The sequence below is a fragment of the Monodon monoceros genome, unplaced genomic scaffold (assembly GCF_005190385.1).
Source record: "Monodon monoceros isolate NGI ecotype Baffin Bay Population unplaced genomic scaffold, NGI_Narwhal_1 Super_Scaffold_13, whole genome shotgun sequence".
NCBI classification, from domain to species: Eukaryota; Metazoa; Chordata; class Mammalia; order Artiodactyla; family Monodontidae; genus Monodon; species Monodon monoceros.
The window spans coordinates 24,972,733-24,985,847 of NW_021703769.1; the positions used below are offsets into that span (position 1 = coordinate 24,972,733).

The following is a 13,115-nucleotide window of genomic DNA, read 5'->3' on the forward strand; positions in this document are numbered from 1 at the left end:
AGTGACATCCATTACTGAACTTGAATTACTGTTAACTTGTCTCTTGTCCCCACAAGATGTAAATCCCCTTAAGGAAGAAACTGTGCTTTATTACCTTTGAGGACTAGTACTGAGTCAAAGCTCAATAAAGCTTTGTTGAACATAATTATTTAAAAACTTAAACATTTTTGAAGACTTCAGTTAGTTAGCGAATTAGTAATGCCTACATGGGAGTAGGAGGAATTCAGTCTTTCCTTTATCATTTTAAGTCCAGGTTTCTCTCTTGTGAATCTAAGCCATTTCTGATAGCACTACTCAACCTTGCCTTCCTGTTCTCTATTACAGCTGCCACGGAATTCCGGAAACAGTGACTATTCTGGCTTAGCTGGAACATGGGGTTTTGAAAAAAGTAACAGGAGTGATGGAAATGAAGGCAACAAACCTTAGACTAGTCTAGGATCTGAGTATACACAGGTAACCCGTGGGCAGAATCTAATATTTCTTATTGTGGTGCTCCATTGAGCATGTTTCCTTATTTTGTAAAAGGATAATTATTTATGTACTGATTATTTTTCTTTCTCCTCAAACTTAAACCTCTAACAGGACAAATCATACAAAAAACCCTGTGCATCTTTAAACTTAACTGTTAAGTCCTTCATATTTAAAATATACTTTCCCCATATTTATTTTATTTAAAAAATTATTATATTTCCCCCCAAATTTGAAAACAACTCAGACTGAGCCCATAATAAGTCTTTATCCCAAGGCAAACAGATGAGAAAGTAAAAGGAGAGTTTAATACATGCAAGTAGTTATCCCTTTACCAACAGTTAATTTAGCAGGCACCACAATTAGTGACTGTTTTAAAGCAGAAATAAATTGACAAAAACCCAAATGCTAGCCAAAAAGCTGCCAGAACAACCTACCTCATGCTGTTTTCCAAAATAACAAGAGTTAAGAATAGAGAACTTGATGATATAAAACACTTTTAAGTCTGTTCTATAACCTCAATCTTGTAGCAACTGTAAAAACTTAATTGAAAAAAAAATCACGTCAGATCTTTACATTTGTGACATGTGCCCTCTGATGAATTTTTAAATATGCTAATCATTTCCTATTAACACAAATTTCCCAAATCTCTCTGATTCTGGAGTCTTGGGGGAAATAATTATCTACTGGCTCCGATACACAGAAAAGAGACCAAGATAGAACACACAGCTGTTTCAAGGCTGAAAAAGGCACCACAGACTGCTCTGAGAGGCCAAGGTGTTAATGCCATCAGAACAGAGCCCAACACAGGCTGTGCACTGAGACCTATGCATTTCCTGCGTGTCTATAACACTCTAATTTTAAAAGTTTTAAAAAACCAGAATCAGTACTCCAGCTAAGATGACCCACCTTTTTGATGCATTACATTTTCTTAGGAAATAAAGGTAAAGTAAAAGAAGGTAAAAGGGGCATATTTATTTTGTCAAGACAAAACTGAAGATATTATGTGAGTACTCATATAAAAGAGAGAAAACAAATTTCTACAAATACTGTACTGACAAAAGTCAAAATACAGGGACTTCCCTGGTGGCACAGTGGTTAAGAATCCGCCTGCCAACACAGGGGTCACGGGTTCAAGACCTGGGCTGGGAAGATCCCACATGCCGCGGAGCAACTAAGCCCGTGCGCCACAACTACTGAGCCTGTGCTCTAGAGCCCACAAACTACAACTACTGAGCCCGCAAACTACAACTACTGAGCCCGCATGCCACAACTATTGAAGCCCGCGCACCTAGAGCCCGTGCCCCGCAACAAGAGAAGCCACCGCAAAGAGAAGCCCCCGCACCACAACGAAGAGTAGCCCCCGCTCGCTGAAACCAGAGAAAGCCCACGAGTGGCAACAAAGATCCAACGCAGCCAAAAATAAATAATAAATTTTTTTAAAAAGTCAAAATACAAAAAAATTGAGCTCAGTTTTTTTTGTAGAGTCTACTACTAATAAAAAGAATAGAATTCATTTGATAGGGAGGGATTGAGGATAACATTTTTAGCTTTTTTAGGGTTCAAAGTTAGTGCTCCATATTACCAAATCGATTACAAATGTTCATCTCCAGGGCTTTGCAAAACAATGTGGTGGGCTGGATACCGGTCGTAAGTTTCCAGACTATGCCTGGTCTAGAATACACTGTTATCTGACTCTAGTCATTCATTGCCTTTGACCTATTTTATAGGACTGCAACTTACACATAACCGGTTGCAAAGCAAAAAACTTGTTGTCTATGAACATGCATAAAATTACATGCATAGAGGTTCTAGAGACTTCCCTTGCCCACTGCGGAAGAAGCCAATTTTACTTTTGTTTGCATATTCTTATCAATAATCCTGACCTATAATGTCTGTTCTTTGGCTTCTCCCCTGAACCAGTTATAACACCTTACAGATTCCCTCATTAATAATGAATTAAATAAAATCTACGACACAGGTTCACTTTTTAAAATCTGTATGAGTCATAATGTTACCTGTTTTTAAAAATTGTTTAATGGGAAAAATAGTAACTTTACAGTGGGAAAGCATGGTGGACACCACCTTTACCAACTGATCAAAGTCCACATCACCAATTTATGAGACAAATTAACATCTATGTCTCCTGATAGCATGCAGTAATACCACCTACCTGCTATTTCTGCCTAAAATGCATAACCTCATTCTCATCATGAAGAAGTATCAGAAAAACCCAAATTGAAACATATGATATAAAATAACTATTCTGTACTCTTCAAAACTGTCCAAATCATAAAAGACTGAGAAGCTGTTCCAGATTAAAATGGACTGAAGAGATATGACAATGTAATCCAACATGTGATCCTGAATTAGATACAGGACCAAAAAAAAAGACATTTTGTTAAAAAGGACATTTGTGGGACATCTGGTGAAATATGAATAAGGTCTATAGATAATAGTGTTATAAATATCAATGTTAATTTCTTGATTTGATAATTATACTAAAGTATCAGTATTTAGATGTATCATGTCTGCAGCTTACCCTGAAACATTTCTGAGGAAAAAATAAATGGAAAGAAAAGAGAATAATAATGCAGATGTGATAAAATATCAACATTTGGAGAATCTGAATTTTATTGTACCATCTTGAAACTTTTTTGTGAGCATGAAATTATTTCAAAATAAAAAATTTTTTTTTTAAAAGGAGCATATTATATATAAATTTAACACAGGCTCACCTATCAGGTACGCATAATAATTTTAAACAGTGTCCCCAAAAGTTATGTTCCAGGGGACATTAATTCCAGAGGATGTAATTAGAACTAGACTAACTGGGGGGAGGAGAGAAGTAAACACTGCCTTCCCACATGCTCCTGTCCTAAGGGTTAGTCCTAACTTACAAAGGCCTCTGTTTTGAGAGCCTCCTCCCGTAACACACACTCTTCCCCCCCTGGCCACAACCAAAAGACTGTGTCCAGTTACTTCCTTTGCTAAGAGCCCCACCTCCATGCCATGCGCACCTCCATCCCACTCTACTCCTGTTCCCTGCCTCCCCACCTGCTCCTTCTGTGTGTCACCAACAGTGTCTGCATACAGACCACGACTCAAGGCTTTTGCAACTCTCATCTCATCAAACATAAAGCTTATTCGCAAACCACTCACACTTCTGTAGCAGCCCCAAATAAAATACAGATATAAAATGTGGCAAGCTGCCCTGATGTAGATCATAGAACAGGGATCAGTAACAGATCTTGAGGAAATGTTGAAGATAAATTACATTCCAGTAGTTATCTCATAAAAATTACCTTGAGGAATGGAATAACAAAAGGACGAAGAGGAAAGTTTGTAGCCTCTTGGAGCTTGCAATGGAATTCTTCAATTGTTACTGTTGAGTTCTGAAAAGATAAATAGCACTGTTCAACTTCTAAAACTGGACAGTGATCTAACATAAATCTGATAGTGCTGAACCCTTTGAAATAATAAGGAAAAGAATAACTCCAAGAGCACTATTATGAACTCAAATCCCTCTCAAAGGTTAACCAAATTGTTTCCTTTATAAAAGAAATTCAGCCTCCTTGATTTTCTTTTCTACTACTCCATATCTAACCAATTCCCTTCTATGCTCAGCAGCCTGGACAGAATAGGGCATTGCCTTCCTCTCGTGAAGAGAGGCACTCAGGTTCCTTGTATTGAGGGGTTCATCACAAGTCACCTCAGGTACAGGTAACCAAGCTTACAGTGTTTCCAGCTGAACAGTTCCCAAATCAGTCCAGGATATCAACTTAATGACTCAGAGCCCCACGTCTTCAGAAGTTCATTTCTTCATTGGTTCTGTCTACCTCCTAACCATCAGTTCCCTAAATCTCTAAATCGGAAGGAAGTTAACAACAAAAAAAGATGCCTTCTACCTTCCAGTGGTCTGTTTGCAAATCAGAGCACCTCCAAATGCGCAGACTTCCACTGGTTAGATTTTAGTATTCCCATGAAAGTTATTAGCACTTCCCCTGTATTTTTTCAGGTCTTTCTTTAAACTAAGATCCTCAGCTCCTTTGCTAAGAGGAATGTACCAATACAAATATTTTCTTCAAAGTTCACAAAATATTTTTATTTTTACTTCAATTCCCTAAAACCCAGCAAAATAATAAGTTCAAAACAAAACAAAATAAAACATCAATCTGAATTCTTGCTTGCCTGAAAGGACAATGATGACTTCTAGGATTTATTTTTATAAAATCATCAAGTGTTCAAAGATGTAACATGTATCACACAAATTATTCATCAGCAAAATACTGTTTCTTAACAAGAAGAAATGGAAAACATATAGGTCCTCAACACAAAACTGTACTAAAAATTGTAATACCATCACACATCAGAATGCTTAAGGTAGGGGGCAGATTTGTATGCACTGAAGAAAGGTGTCTATAATATACTAAGTAAAAAACCAGAAAACATGGCAGTATATTCCAACAATCTATTTTTGAAAATAACACACATACATTTATATAGTATTTTAAGTATCTGGAAGGACAATTACAACAGTAGTTATTTCTGGATGTGAAATTATGTTGGATTTTCCAAATGTATCATACAATATTGAGAAAAAACTAAAATATTTCCCTTTGGGAAAGAAGAGTGTATCAAATTTAACCATGTTAAATGAAAATGTTTGTACAGTTTACCCCATTTCATACCAAAAATGTTCTTTTAAACCTTAGCTGAGTGCTTGTTTTAAGTAAATGACAGGTATACAATGCAACCAACTCTACCGGCAATCGGGAATAAAAATTAAGTGTCAGAGAATGCTATTCACTCCCTACTACAAATAATGCAATCAAGCCTCAAACAGTAAACACAAGTAGATTAAATCTATGGAAAGACTGAAGGAAATGACTAAGTTTTCTTATGGATGGACAAAGGAGGGAAAAGATTAACTTAAGTTAGAGAAAGGGACTCAAGGCTATATATACTATAGATGCCAGGCAATCCTCTATCCGAGAGGGAAGATAGGCCATTGTTCTGTTATCCTTCCCTCTCATTCAGTTACTTAATAAATAAGAGCCCAGTTGTTTCCTCATAGTCTAGTGGGAAAACTGAAAAGTAAGCCATTCATCACAGTATGATCACAGTACATGTGTGCAGGACACTACTGGCATGCAGACTCAGGGGGACAAGGAAGGCTTCACAGAAGGGCCAACTGAAGAAGTGAAAGTGCAGCCTTGAGAAAGATGCTTCTGAGGAAGACAGAATGTAAGAATGCAAAGTATGAGGGGAATCTAGTCCACTGGATCCTAAGGGCAACACTTACAGAGATCTTACAAGACAATGGGTATAGATAAGCCACCAGACTAAAATTTTTTTATCTTTTAAGATTTTTTTTTAATTTTATGATTTTTAATGTGAAATATAACATTCCTTTAAAATGTGCAGAATATATGTACATTTAACAAAAAATTACAAAGCAAAATCTCTTGTAACCACCATCCATGTCAAGAAATAAAACATCACTAGCACTCCATAAGCTTCTGTGCCCTCTACTAGTTAGATATTAAATATTCAGTTTATGTGCTTATTTAGGTTGATTTCTTTTTACACAGAACTGATACATTTCCTTTGCTCTTCCTTTCTTCTCACGTTTTAGGCCTTCTCTCTGCCTGAAGTGCATCATTTAGAATCTCCTTTAATAAGGATCTAAAAGGAACTGAAATCTTTTTATCTAATGATGTTTACTTTGCTGTAATTTTTTTAAAAGATATTTTTGTTGTGTATGGAATTCTAAGTAGGCAGTTGTTTTACTACATTCATGATTACTTTCTGCTATGTTCTGGATCCCACTGACATTGAGAAGTCAGCTGTTGTTCCTTTGAGAAGCTGAACACAATGTTTTACCATTGTTTTAATTAGTGAAACAAACGAAATAGGCACAACCAAGTCTCTCTCTAACAGATGTAAGAGGTAAATATGGATTTTATATGGCAAAATGTTTTATCCACTGTAATAAATTTCCATAATTCTGAAAATTATCTTTCAAAAATTTTCCAAAATTCTAAGAAAAATTACAAATTGGAGGTTTACTCTAAACATGCATACTATCTTATTATCCAGTTTTGTATGCAGAAGAGACTGAAGAATTCAGATTTGACCGAGATGCTGATGTTAAACCTGAAATTCTGTCTTCCCCACCTCTAGGTTGCCAGAGCCCCCACTACAGCTACCTGTCAAGACAGGTCAAACGTGGAGACGTAGTGCCCTAGGTAGAATTATAAAGAAGATGTATTGATGCGGTAACATCAATACAACTTCTGATTTATATGCATAAAGCATAAAAACATATAAGCACTAAAAAGCAAGACAAGAATAACTGAATCACTTTGCTACACAGCAGAAGTTAACACAACATTATAAATCAACTACACTTCAACAAAATAAATTTTAAAAAAAAATTAAAAAATAAAAAGCAAGACAACAGAATTTGGAATTAGTCCAATCCAAATGAGGCATCTTCAAACCTTCATGATGGTGGTTAGTGGTCTCGATCCCACTTAACTATCTTGGGCTCTCTGAGAGTAACGTGTTTCATGCAGCAGCTATACTGATCCACTCCGTTCGGAGTGAACGCAGTGTGGACCAGAAGGTAGAAAGACCAGTCCTTGCTGAAAGACAGGTCTGATTGCTCCACTTCCATCTTCTCCCCATTCTTCAGCAAATCAATCTCAATCTGGGGTGGATGGAACCCAGACACATAGCAGTTCAGGTAATTTGGTTTTCCATTCTCTGCGGGGTGTCGTGAGTAAACCTGAACCTTCGGAGGACGATGGACAGCGTTCAGGCCAGACAGCGAGAGCAGCCCGAGCAGGACCAAGGTCACAAAGGGAGCCATCGCTACAGGAGCAGCCCGGGTGGTGGCTCTTTTAAGATTTTGAAATAATGATAATCACAGGAAGTTGCAAAAAATAGCAGATAGGTTCCTCTGTATCCTGCACCAAGGTTCCCCCAATGTTTATATTTTATGTAATTATAGTGCAATATCAAAACTAGGAAACTACCATGGTAATATGTGTGTATAGTTCTATGCCATTTCATGGCATGTGTACATTAACGTTATCACCACTGAAATCAAGACCAAGAAGTATAGAAACCCTATCTACCTTTATCCTCCCCGGTTTATAATAATAATTGTCTTAAATATTTCCTTTATATATACTGACAACCATAACAGACAAGGTTATAATTTTTGCTTCAACCATCAAACATAATTTAGACAACCCAAGAGAAGTAAAGTCCATTGTATTTACCTGTATTTTTGCTTCAACCATCAAACATAATTTAGACAACCCAAGAGAAGTAAAGTCTATTGTATTTACCTATATTTTTACTCTTTCCATTTTTCTTTCACCTATCCTGATATTTTAAGATTCCTTCTTTTATCGTTCCTTTCTGTTCCAAGAAGCTCTTTTAGCTTTTTTTTTTTTTCTGGCCACGCCCTGTGGCTTGTGGGATCTTAGTTTCCCAACCGGGGATTGAACCCGGGCCCTTGGCAGTGACAGCGTGGCACTGGACCGCCAGGGAATTCCCTAGCCATTATTTTAGTGTAGGACTGCTGAAGAAAAATTCTCTCAGCTTTACTTCATGTGAAAATATTTTGATCCTTCTACCCTTCATTCAAGAAGGATATGTTTTGATAGATAAAAGATTCTGGGTTGACAATCTTTTCTCCCAGCACTTGACAAATATGCCACTTCCTTCTGGCATCCATGGTTACTGATGCTTTCTCTGTTGCTTTCAAGATTTTTGGGGGATGGGATGGGATGTCTTTTTGTTGTTGTCTTTTTTTTGGCCACACCACAGGGCTTGTGGGATTCCAGTTCCCTGACCAGGAATTGAACCTGGGCCCTCAGCAGTGAGAACTCGGAGTCCTAACCACTAGACAACAAGGGAATTCCTGGGATGGGATGTCTTCTTTGAGGTCTGCTCAGCCTTTTTGAATCTGTAGGCTTGGATCTTTTGTTAAATTTGGGAACTTCTCAGGCATTATTTCAGCCCCACATTCTTTCTCTCCTCCTACTGTGACTCAGATCTTTTGTTATACTCTTTTAAATCCCTGAGGTTCTGTTCATGTTTTTTTACTTATTTTCTGTATGTTGTTTAGATTGGGTAGTGGACTTCCCAATAAATAGACTGGGTAGTTTTCTATTGTTCCAGCTTCAAGTTCACTGATTCTTTCCTCTGTTCTCTACAGTCTATTGTTGAGTCCATCACTGAGTTGTTTTTAAAAATTTTTATTTATTTGGCTGCATTGGGTCTTTGTTGCTGCGCGGGCTTTCTCTAGTCATTGTGAGTGGGGGTCACTCTTTGTTGTGGCACGCGGGCTTCTCCTTGCGGTGGCTTCTCTTGTTGCAGAGCATGGGCTTCAGGCACACAGGCTCAGCAGTTGTGGCATGCGGGCTCAGTGGTTGTGGCTCACAGGCTTCGTTGCTCCGTGGCATGTGGGATCTTCCAGGACCAGGGCTCGAGCCCGTGTCCCCTGCATTCTCAGGCAGATTCTTATCCACTGTGCCACCAGGGAAGTCCCCATCACTAAGTTTTTAATTTCATTATTATATTTGTCAGTTCTCAACTTTCCATTTAGTTCTTCTTTATATCTTCTATTTCCTTGCTGAGGCTTTGTATTTCTTCATTTGTTCTGATAACTGCTCACTGAAGCATTTTTATGATGGCTGCTTCAAAACTCGTCACATATTTCAAACATCTGGGTCATCTTAACTGATATTTGTTGGTTACCTTTTCTCATTCCACTTGAGACGGTCAGTTCTTGGTATGACAAGCGATTTTCTGCTGTATCCTGGATGTTTTGGGTTCTATGTTGTAAGACTCCAGATCTTATCTACGTCTTCTATTTTCGAGGCATCCTCGGATAGTGTGCCATTGGGAAGAGAAGAATCTTTGATGCTCTCAGATGGGGTATAATCCTAGGCTTCCCACTCAACCTCTGTTGATTTGTAGAAGGAAAGAGGGGTTCCCTACTGCTGGGCAGGGGTGGGAGCTCAGGCTCCCCAATAGGCCTTGTAGGGGAGGGGGAAGGGTGTATATTATTGTGGTTTTTTTCCTGAGGTGTTTGACTGCCACAGAGTGATTTTTGTCCAAAAGTTTTGTATCTTGTTTGGTTGCTCCTTTCCTAGTCCTTTGGCTAGAAGGAGGTGGGGTTTTTTTTGTGGGTTTTGGTTTGTTTGCTTTTGGTCTGTGCTCATTAGTATTTCCATAATACTGGCTTCTCCAGACCACAGTCCAGGATATATGATGACAGCACAAAGCCAAGGGAACTCACTGCTGTGTACTTGAGTCTCAAGGTCACTAGCCAATCTGCCTTCTTCTCTCCATCTTTCAGAGTCTTCTTACTTTTGTTTTATACATAACGTCCATTGTTTTTTTGCTGTATTTGTCAGGAGGAATAGGAAGAAGTATACCTTTCTGTTATACCTCTGAACCAGACTTGATATGACTACATCATATTCCATTAAACTGAGGTACTGTCATTTACTCAGGCTTTTATAGAACATTTAGGTGGTTCAATTTTTTTGACATTATAAATAATGTTAGTGCACATTGTTTATTATTTTCTTATCTTAAGATGAATGTCAAGGAGAGATACTGGTAGGTCAAAGGAACTGTCTAGTTTAAGGTATAAAACTACCTTCCAGAATGTGTATTCTCCAAATAAGTAGCCAGAGTACAAAACATTTACCTTTACCTTGCAGTGGAAACTGCCACGCTTGCTTCCTGGTACAGTTACGGACCACCAGCACCTTACCTCTTCTCTTACACACCAGAAATACCAAATGCACACAGGTGAACTAAACTCTTGCTACCTGTGTGGCCATTTCTGACTTTGCTAACGAAGTCTCCTCCACATGGAATTACTGTTCCATTTACATATGCCTGCCAAAATCTTAATGATTCCTTTCATAAATACAAGACCAAATAAGGGCTTCCCTGGTGGCACAGTGGTTAAGAATCCGCCTGCCAACACAGGGCACACGGGTTCGAGCCCTGGTCCAGGAAGATCCCACATGCTGCGAAGCAACTAAGCCCGTGCACCAAGACTACTGAGCCTGCACTCTAGAGTCCGTGAGCCACAACTACTAAAGCCCGCATGCCACAACTACTGAAGCCTGAGCACCTATTGCCTGTGCTCCAAACAAGAGAAGCCATCACAATGAGAAGCCCTTGCACCAAAACGAAGAGTAGCCCCCACTAGCCACGACTAGAGAAAGCCCGTGCACAGCAACGAAGACCCAAAGCAGCCAAAATAAATAAATAAAAATAAATCTATAAAACAAAAAAGACCAAATAAGGCTTTCACGGATACAGAAATATAATAATCTAAAGGTGTTAACTCTCCTCCAAATTAGATGTTTTCAACAAGATGGTAGAAAAAAAGAAAAAGGAAAAGGAAAAAGGAAAGAAAAGAAAAAAGAAAAAGAAAGGAAAGGAAAGAAAAGGAAAAATAACGGATTGGTAAGCTCAAATGCAATACAAATAAGGCAATCATTGTATCTATGAATAATGGCAGTTTTTTTTGTGGTACGCGGGCCTCTCACCTTTGTGGCCTCTCTCGTTGCGGAGCACAGGCTCCGGACGCGCAGGCTCAGCGGCCATGGCTCACAGGCCCAGCCACTCCACGGCACGTGGGATCTTCCCGGACTGGGGCACGAACCCGCGTCCCCTGCATCAGCAGGCGGACCCTCAACCACTGAGCCACCAGGGAAGCCCATAGCAGTTTTATTTATGTTTCTCCAATCCTTATATATTTTAAAAAATATTTTATTTATTTATGTATTATTTATTTATTTTGGCTGTGCTGGGTCTTAGCTGGGGCACGTGGGATCTTCGTTGCAGCACGCAGGCTTCTTAGTTGGGCATGCGAGTTCTTAGTTGCAGCATGTGGACTCTTAGTTGCAGAATGTGAATTCTTAGTTGCTGCATGCACGCAGAATCTAGCTCCCTGACGAGGGATTGAACCTGGGCCCCCTGCATTGGAAGCATGGAGTCTTATCCACTGGACCAGCAGGGAAGTCCCTCCAATCCTTATATCTTTTTTTTTTTTTTTTTTTTTGTGGTACGCGGGCATCTCACTGTTGTGGCCTCTCCCGTTGCGGAGCACAGGCTCTGGACGCACAGGCCCAGCGGCCATGGCTCACGGGCCTAGCCGCTCCGCGGCATGTGGGTTCTTCCCGGACCGGGGCACGAACCCGTGTCCCCTGCAGCGGCAGGCAGACTCTCAACCACTGCGCCACCAGGGAAGCCCCAATCCTTATATCTTATTTGCTAGGCTATGATGTTCAGGATTACAGTGAAGAGAAAAGAGATCCTATCTGGTTCCTAATATCAGAGGGAAAGCTTTTGAAATTTCACCACTTAGCATAGGCTTGCTAAAGTGTGTTTTATACATACAACTGTCATCAGATTAAGGAAGTTCCCGCTATAATTGGTTTGCTGTTTGTTTTTTAACAATGAATGGATATCAAATTTAACAAACATTTCTCACCTTGTATTGTCTCCAAATATATTTATAGTTTCAGTATCAATTGCTATAGACTATATGTTTTTGTAAGCCCTCAAAATTCCTATGTTGAAATCTCATTTCCAATGTGTTGATATTTGGAAGTGAGGCCTTTTGGAGGTGGCTAGGTCATGAGGACACAGCCCTAGTGAATGGCATTAGTGCCCTTATAAAAAAGACACCAGGGAGCTCTCTTGCCCATTCCGCCCTGTGAGGAAACAGTGAGAAGATGGCCATCTATGAACCAGGAAGTGGGTTCTCATGAGACACCGAATCTGCTGACACCTTGATCTTGGACTTAGCAACCTTCAGAACTATGAGAGATGAATATTGGTTGTTTATAAACTACCTAGTCTATGGTATTCTATTCTAAGAGCCTAAAAGGACTAAGACGCTGATCTGAATGAAAATCTCAGTATGTGAGGTTATAAATTGGTATAAAACTTGGGAAAACCATTTGACCTTATATACTAAATTTATATACATGTATACCCTATGAAATCACAATTCCATTGTTCAGTGCAGTGCTTGCACACATGTACCATAAATAAAAATGTTCATTATTTGTAATGGCCCCTGTACAGAAAAGAGTTAATATAGCTGGTCTACAACTGCTAACCTTAGGAAAGCCTGCTTGCAAGGTAAAAAACTCTAACACATGCTACAACACGGATAAACCTTGACAACATTACACTAAGTGAAATGAGCTAGCTACAAAAAGACAAATACTATGTGATTTCACTAATAGGAGGTACCTGGAGTAGTCAAGTAGAATGGTGGCTGACAGAAGCTGGGGAAAGAAGGAAATGGGGAATTATTGTTTAATGGCACAGAGTTACAGTTTTGAAAGATAAAAAGTGTTCTGAAGGTAGACGGTGGTGATAGTTGCACAACAATGAATATACTTAATACCACTGAATTGTACACTTAAAAAGGGTTACGATGGTAAATTTTGTGCTATATGTGTTTTACCACCTCCTTATGATGACACAATTTCAAAAATTTGGAAAAAAAAAAAAGAAACATTAACCCAAGCACAGCCATTTAAAAGAGATGATTGGCTACATCTACATATTCCTTCATAGCTAGA

General features: G+C 39.0%; 1 protein-coding gene and 1 pseudogene across 4 annotated transcripts in view; both read right to left on the reverse strand.

The window, feature by feature from the left end:
• Window positions 1–13,115, reverse strand: part of CBFA2T2 (CBFA2/RUNX1 partner transcriptional co-repressor 2) — a 176,408-nt gene that overhangs the window by 20,835 nt on the left and 142,458 nt on the right. For all 3 annotated transcript variants that reach the window (XM_029220066.1, XM_029220065.1, XM_029220067.1), the window contains exon 4: window positions 3,774–3,863. In XM_029220066.1, coding sequence (XP_029075899.1) covers window positions 3,774–3,863 — 90 coding nt within the window. The remainder of the gene's footprint in view (window positions 1–3,773; window positions 3,864–13,115) is intronic.
• On the reverse strand, window positions 6,923–7,360 carry LOC114893988 (annotated as a pseudogene). Its single transcript, XR_003793083.1, has one exon. The product of XR_003793083.1 is annotated as a beta-2-microglobulin pseudogene (transcript).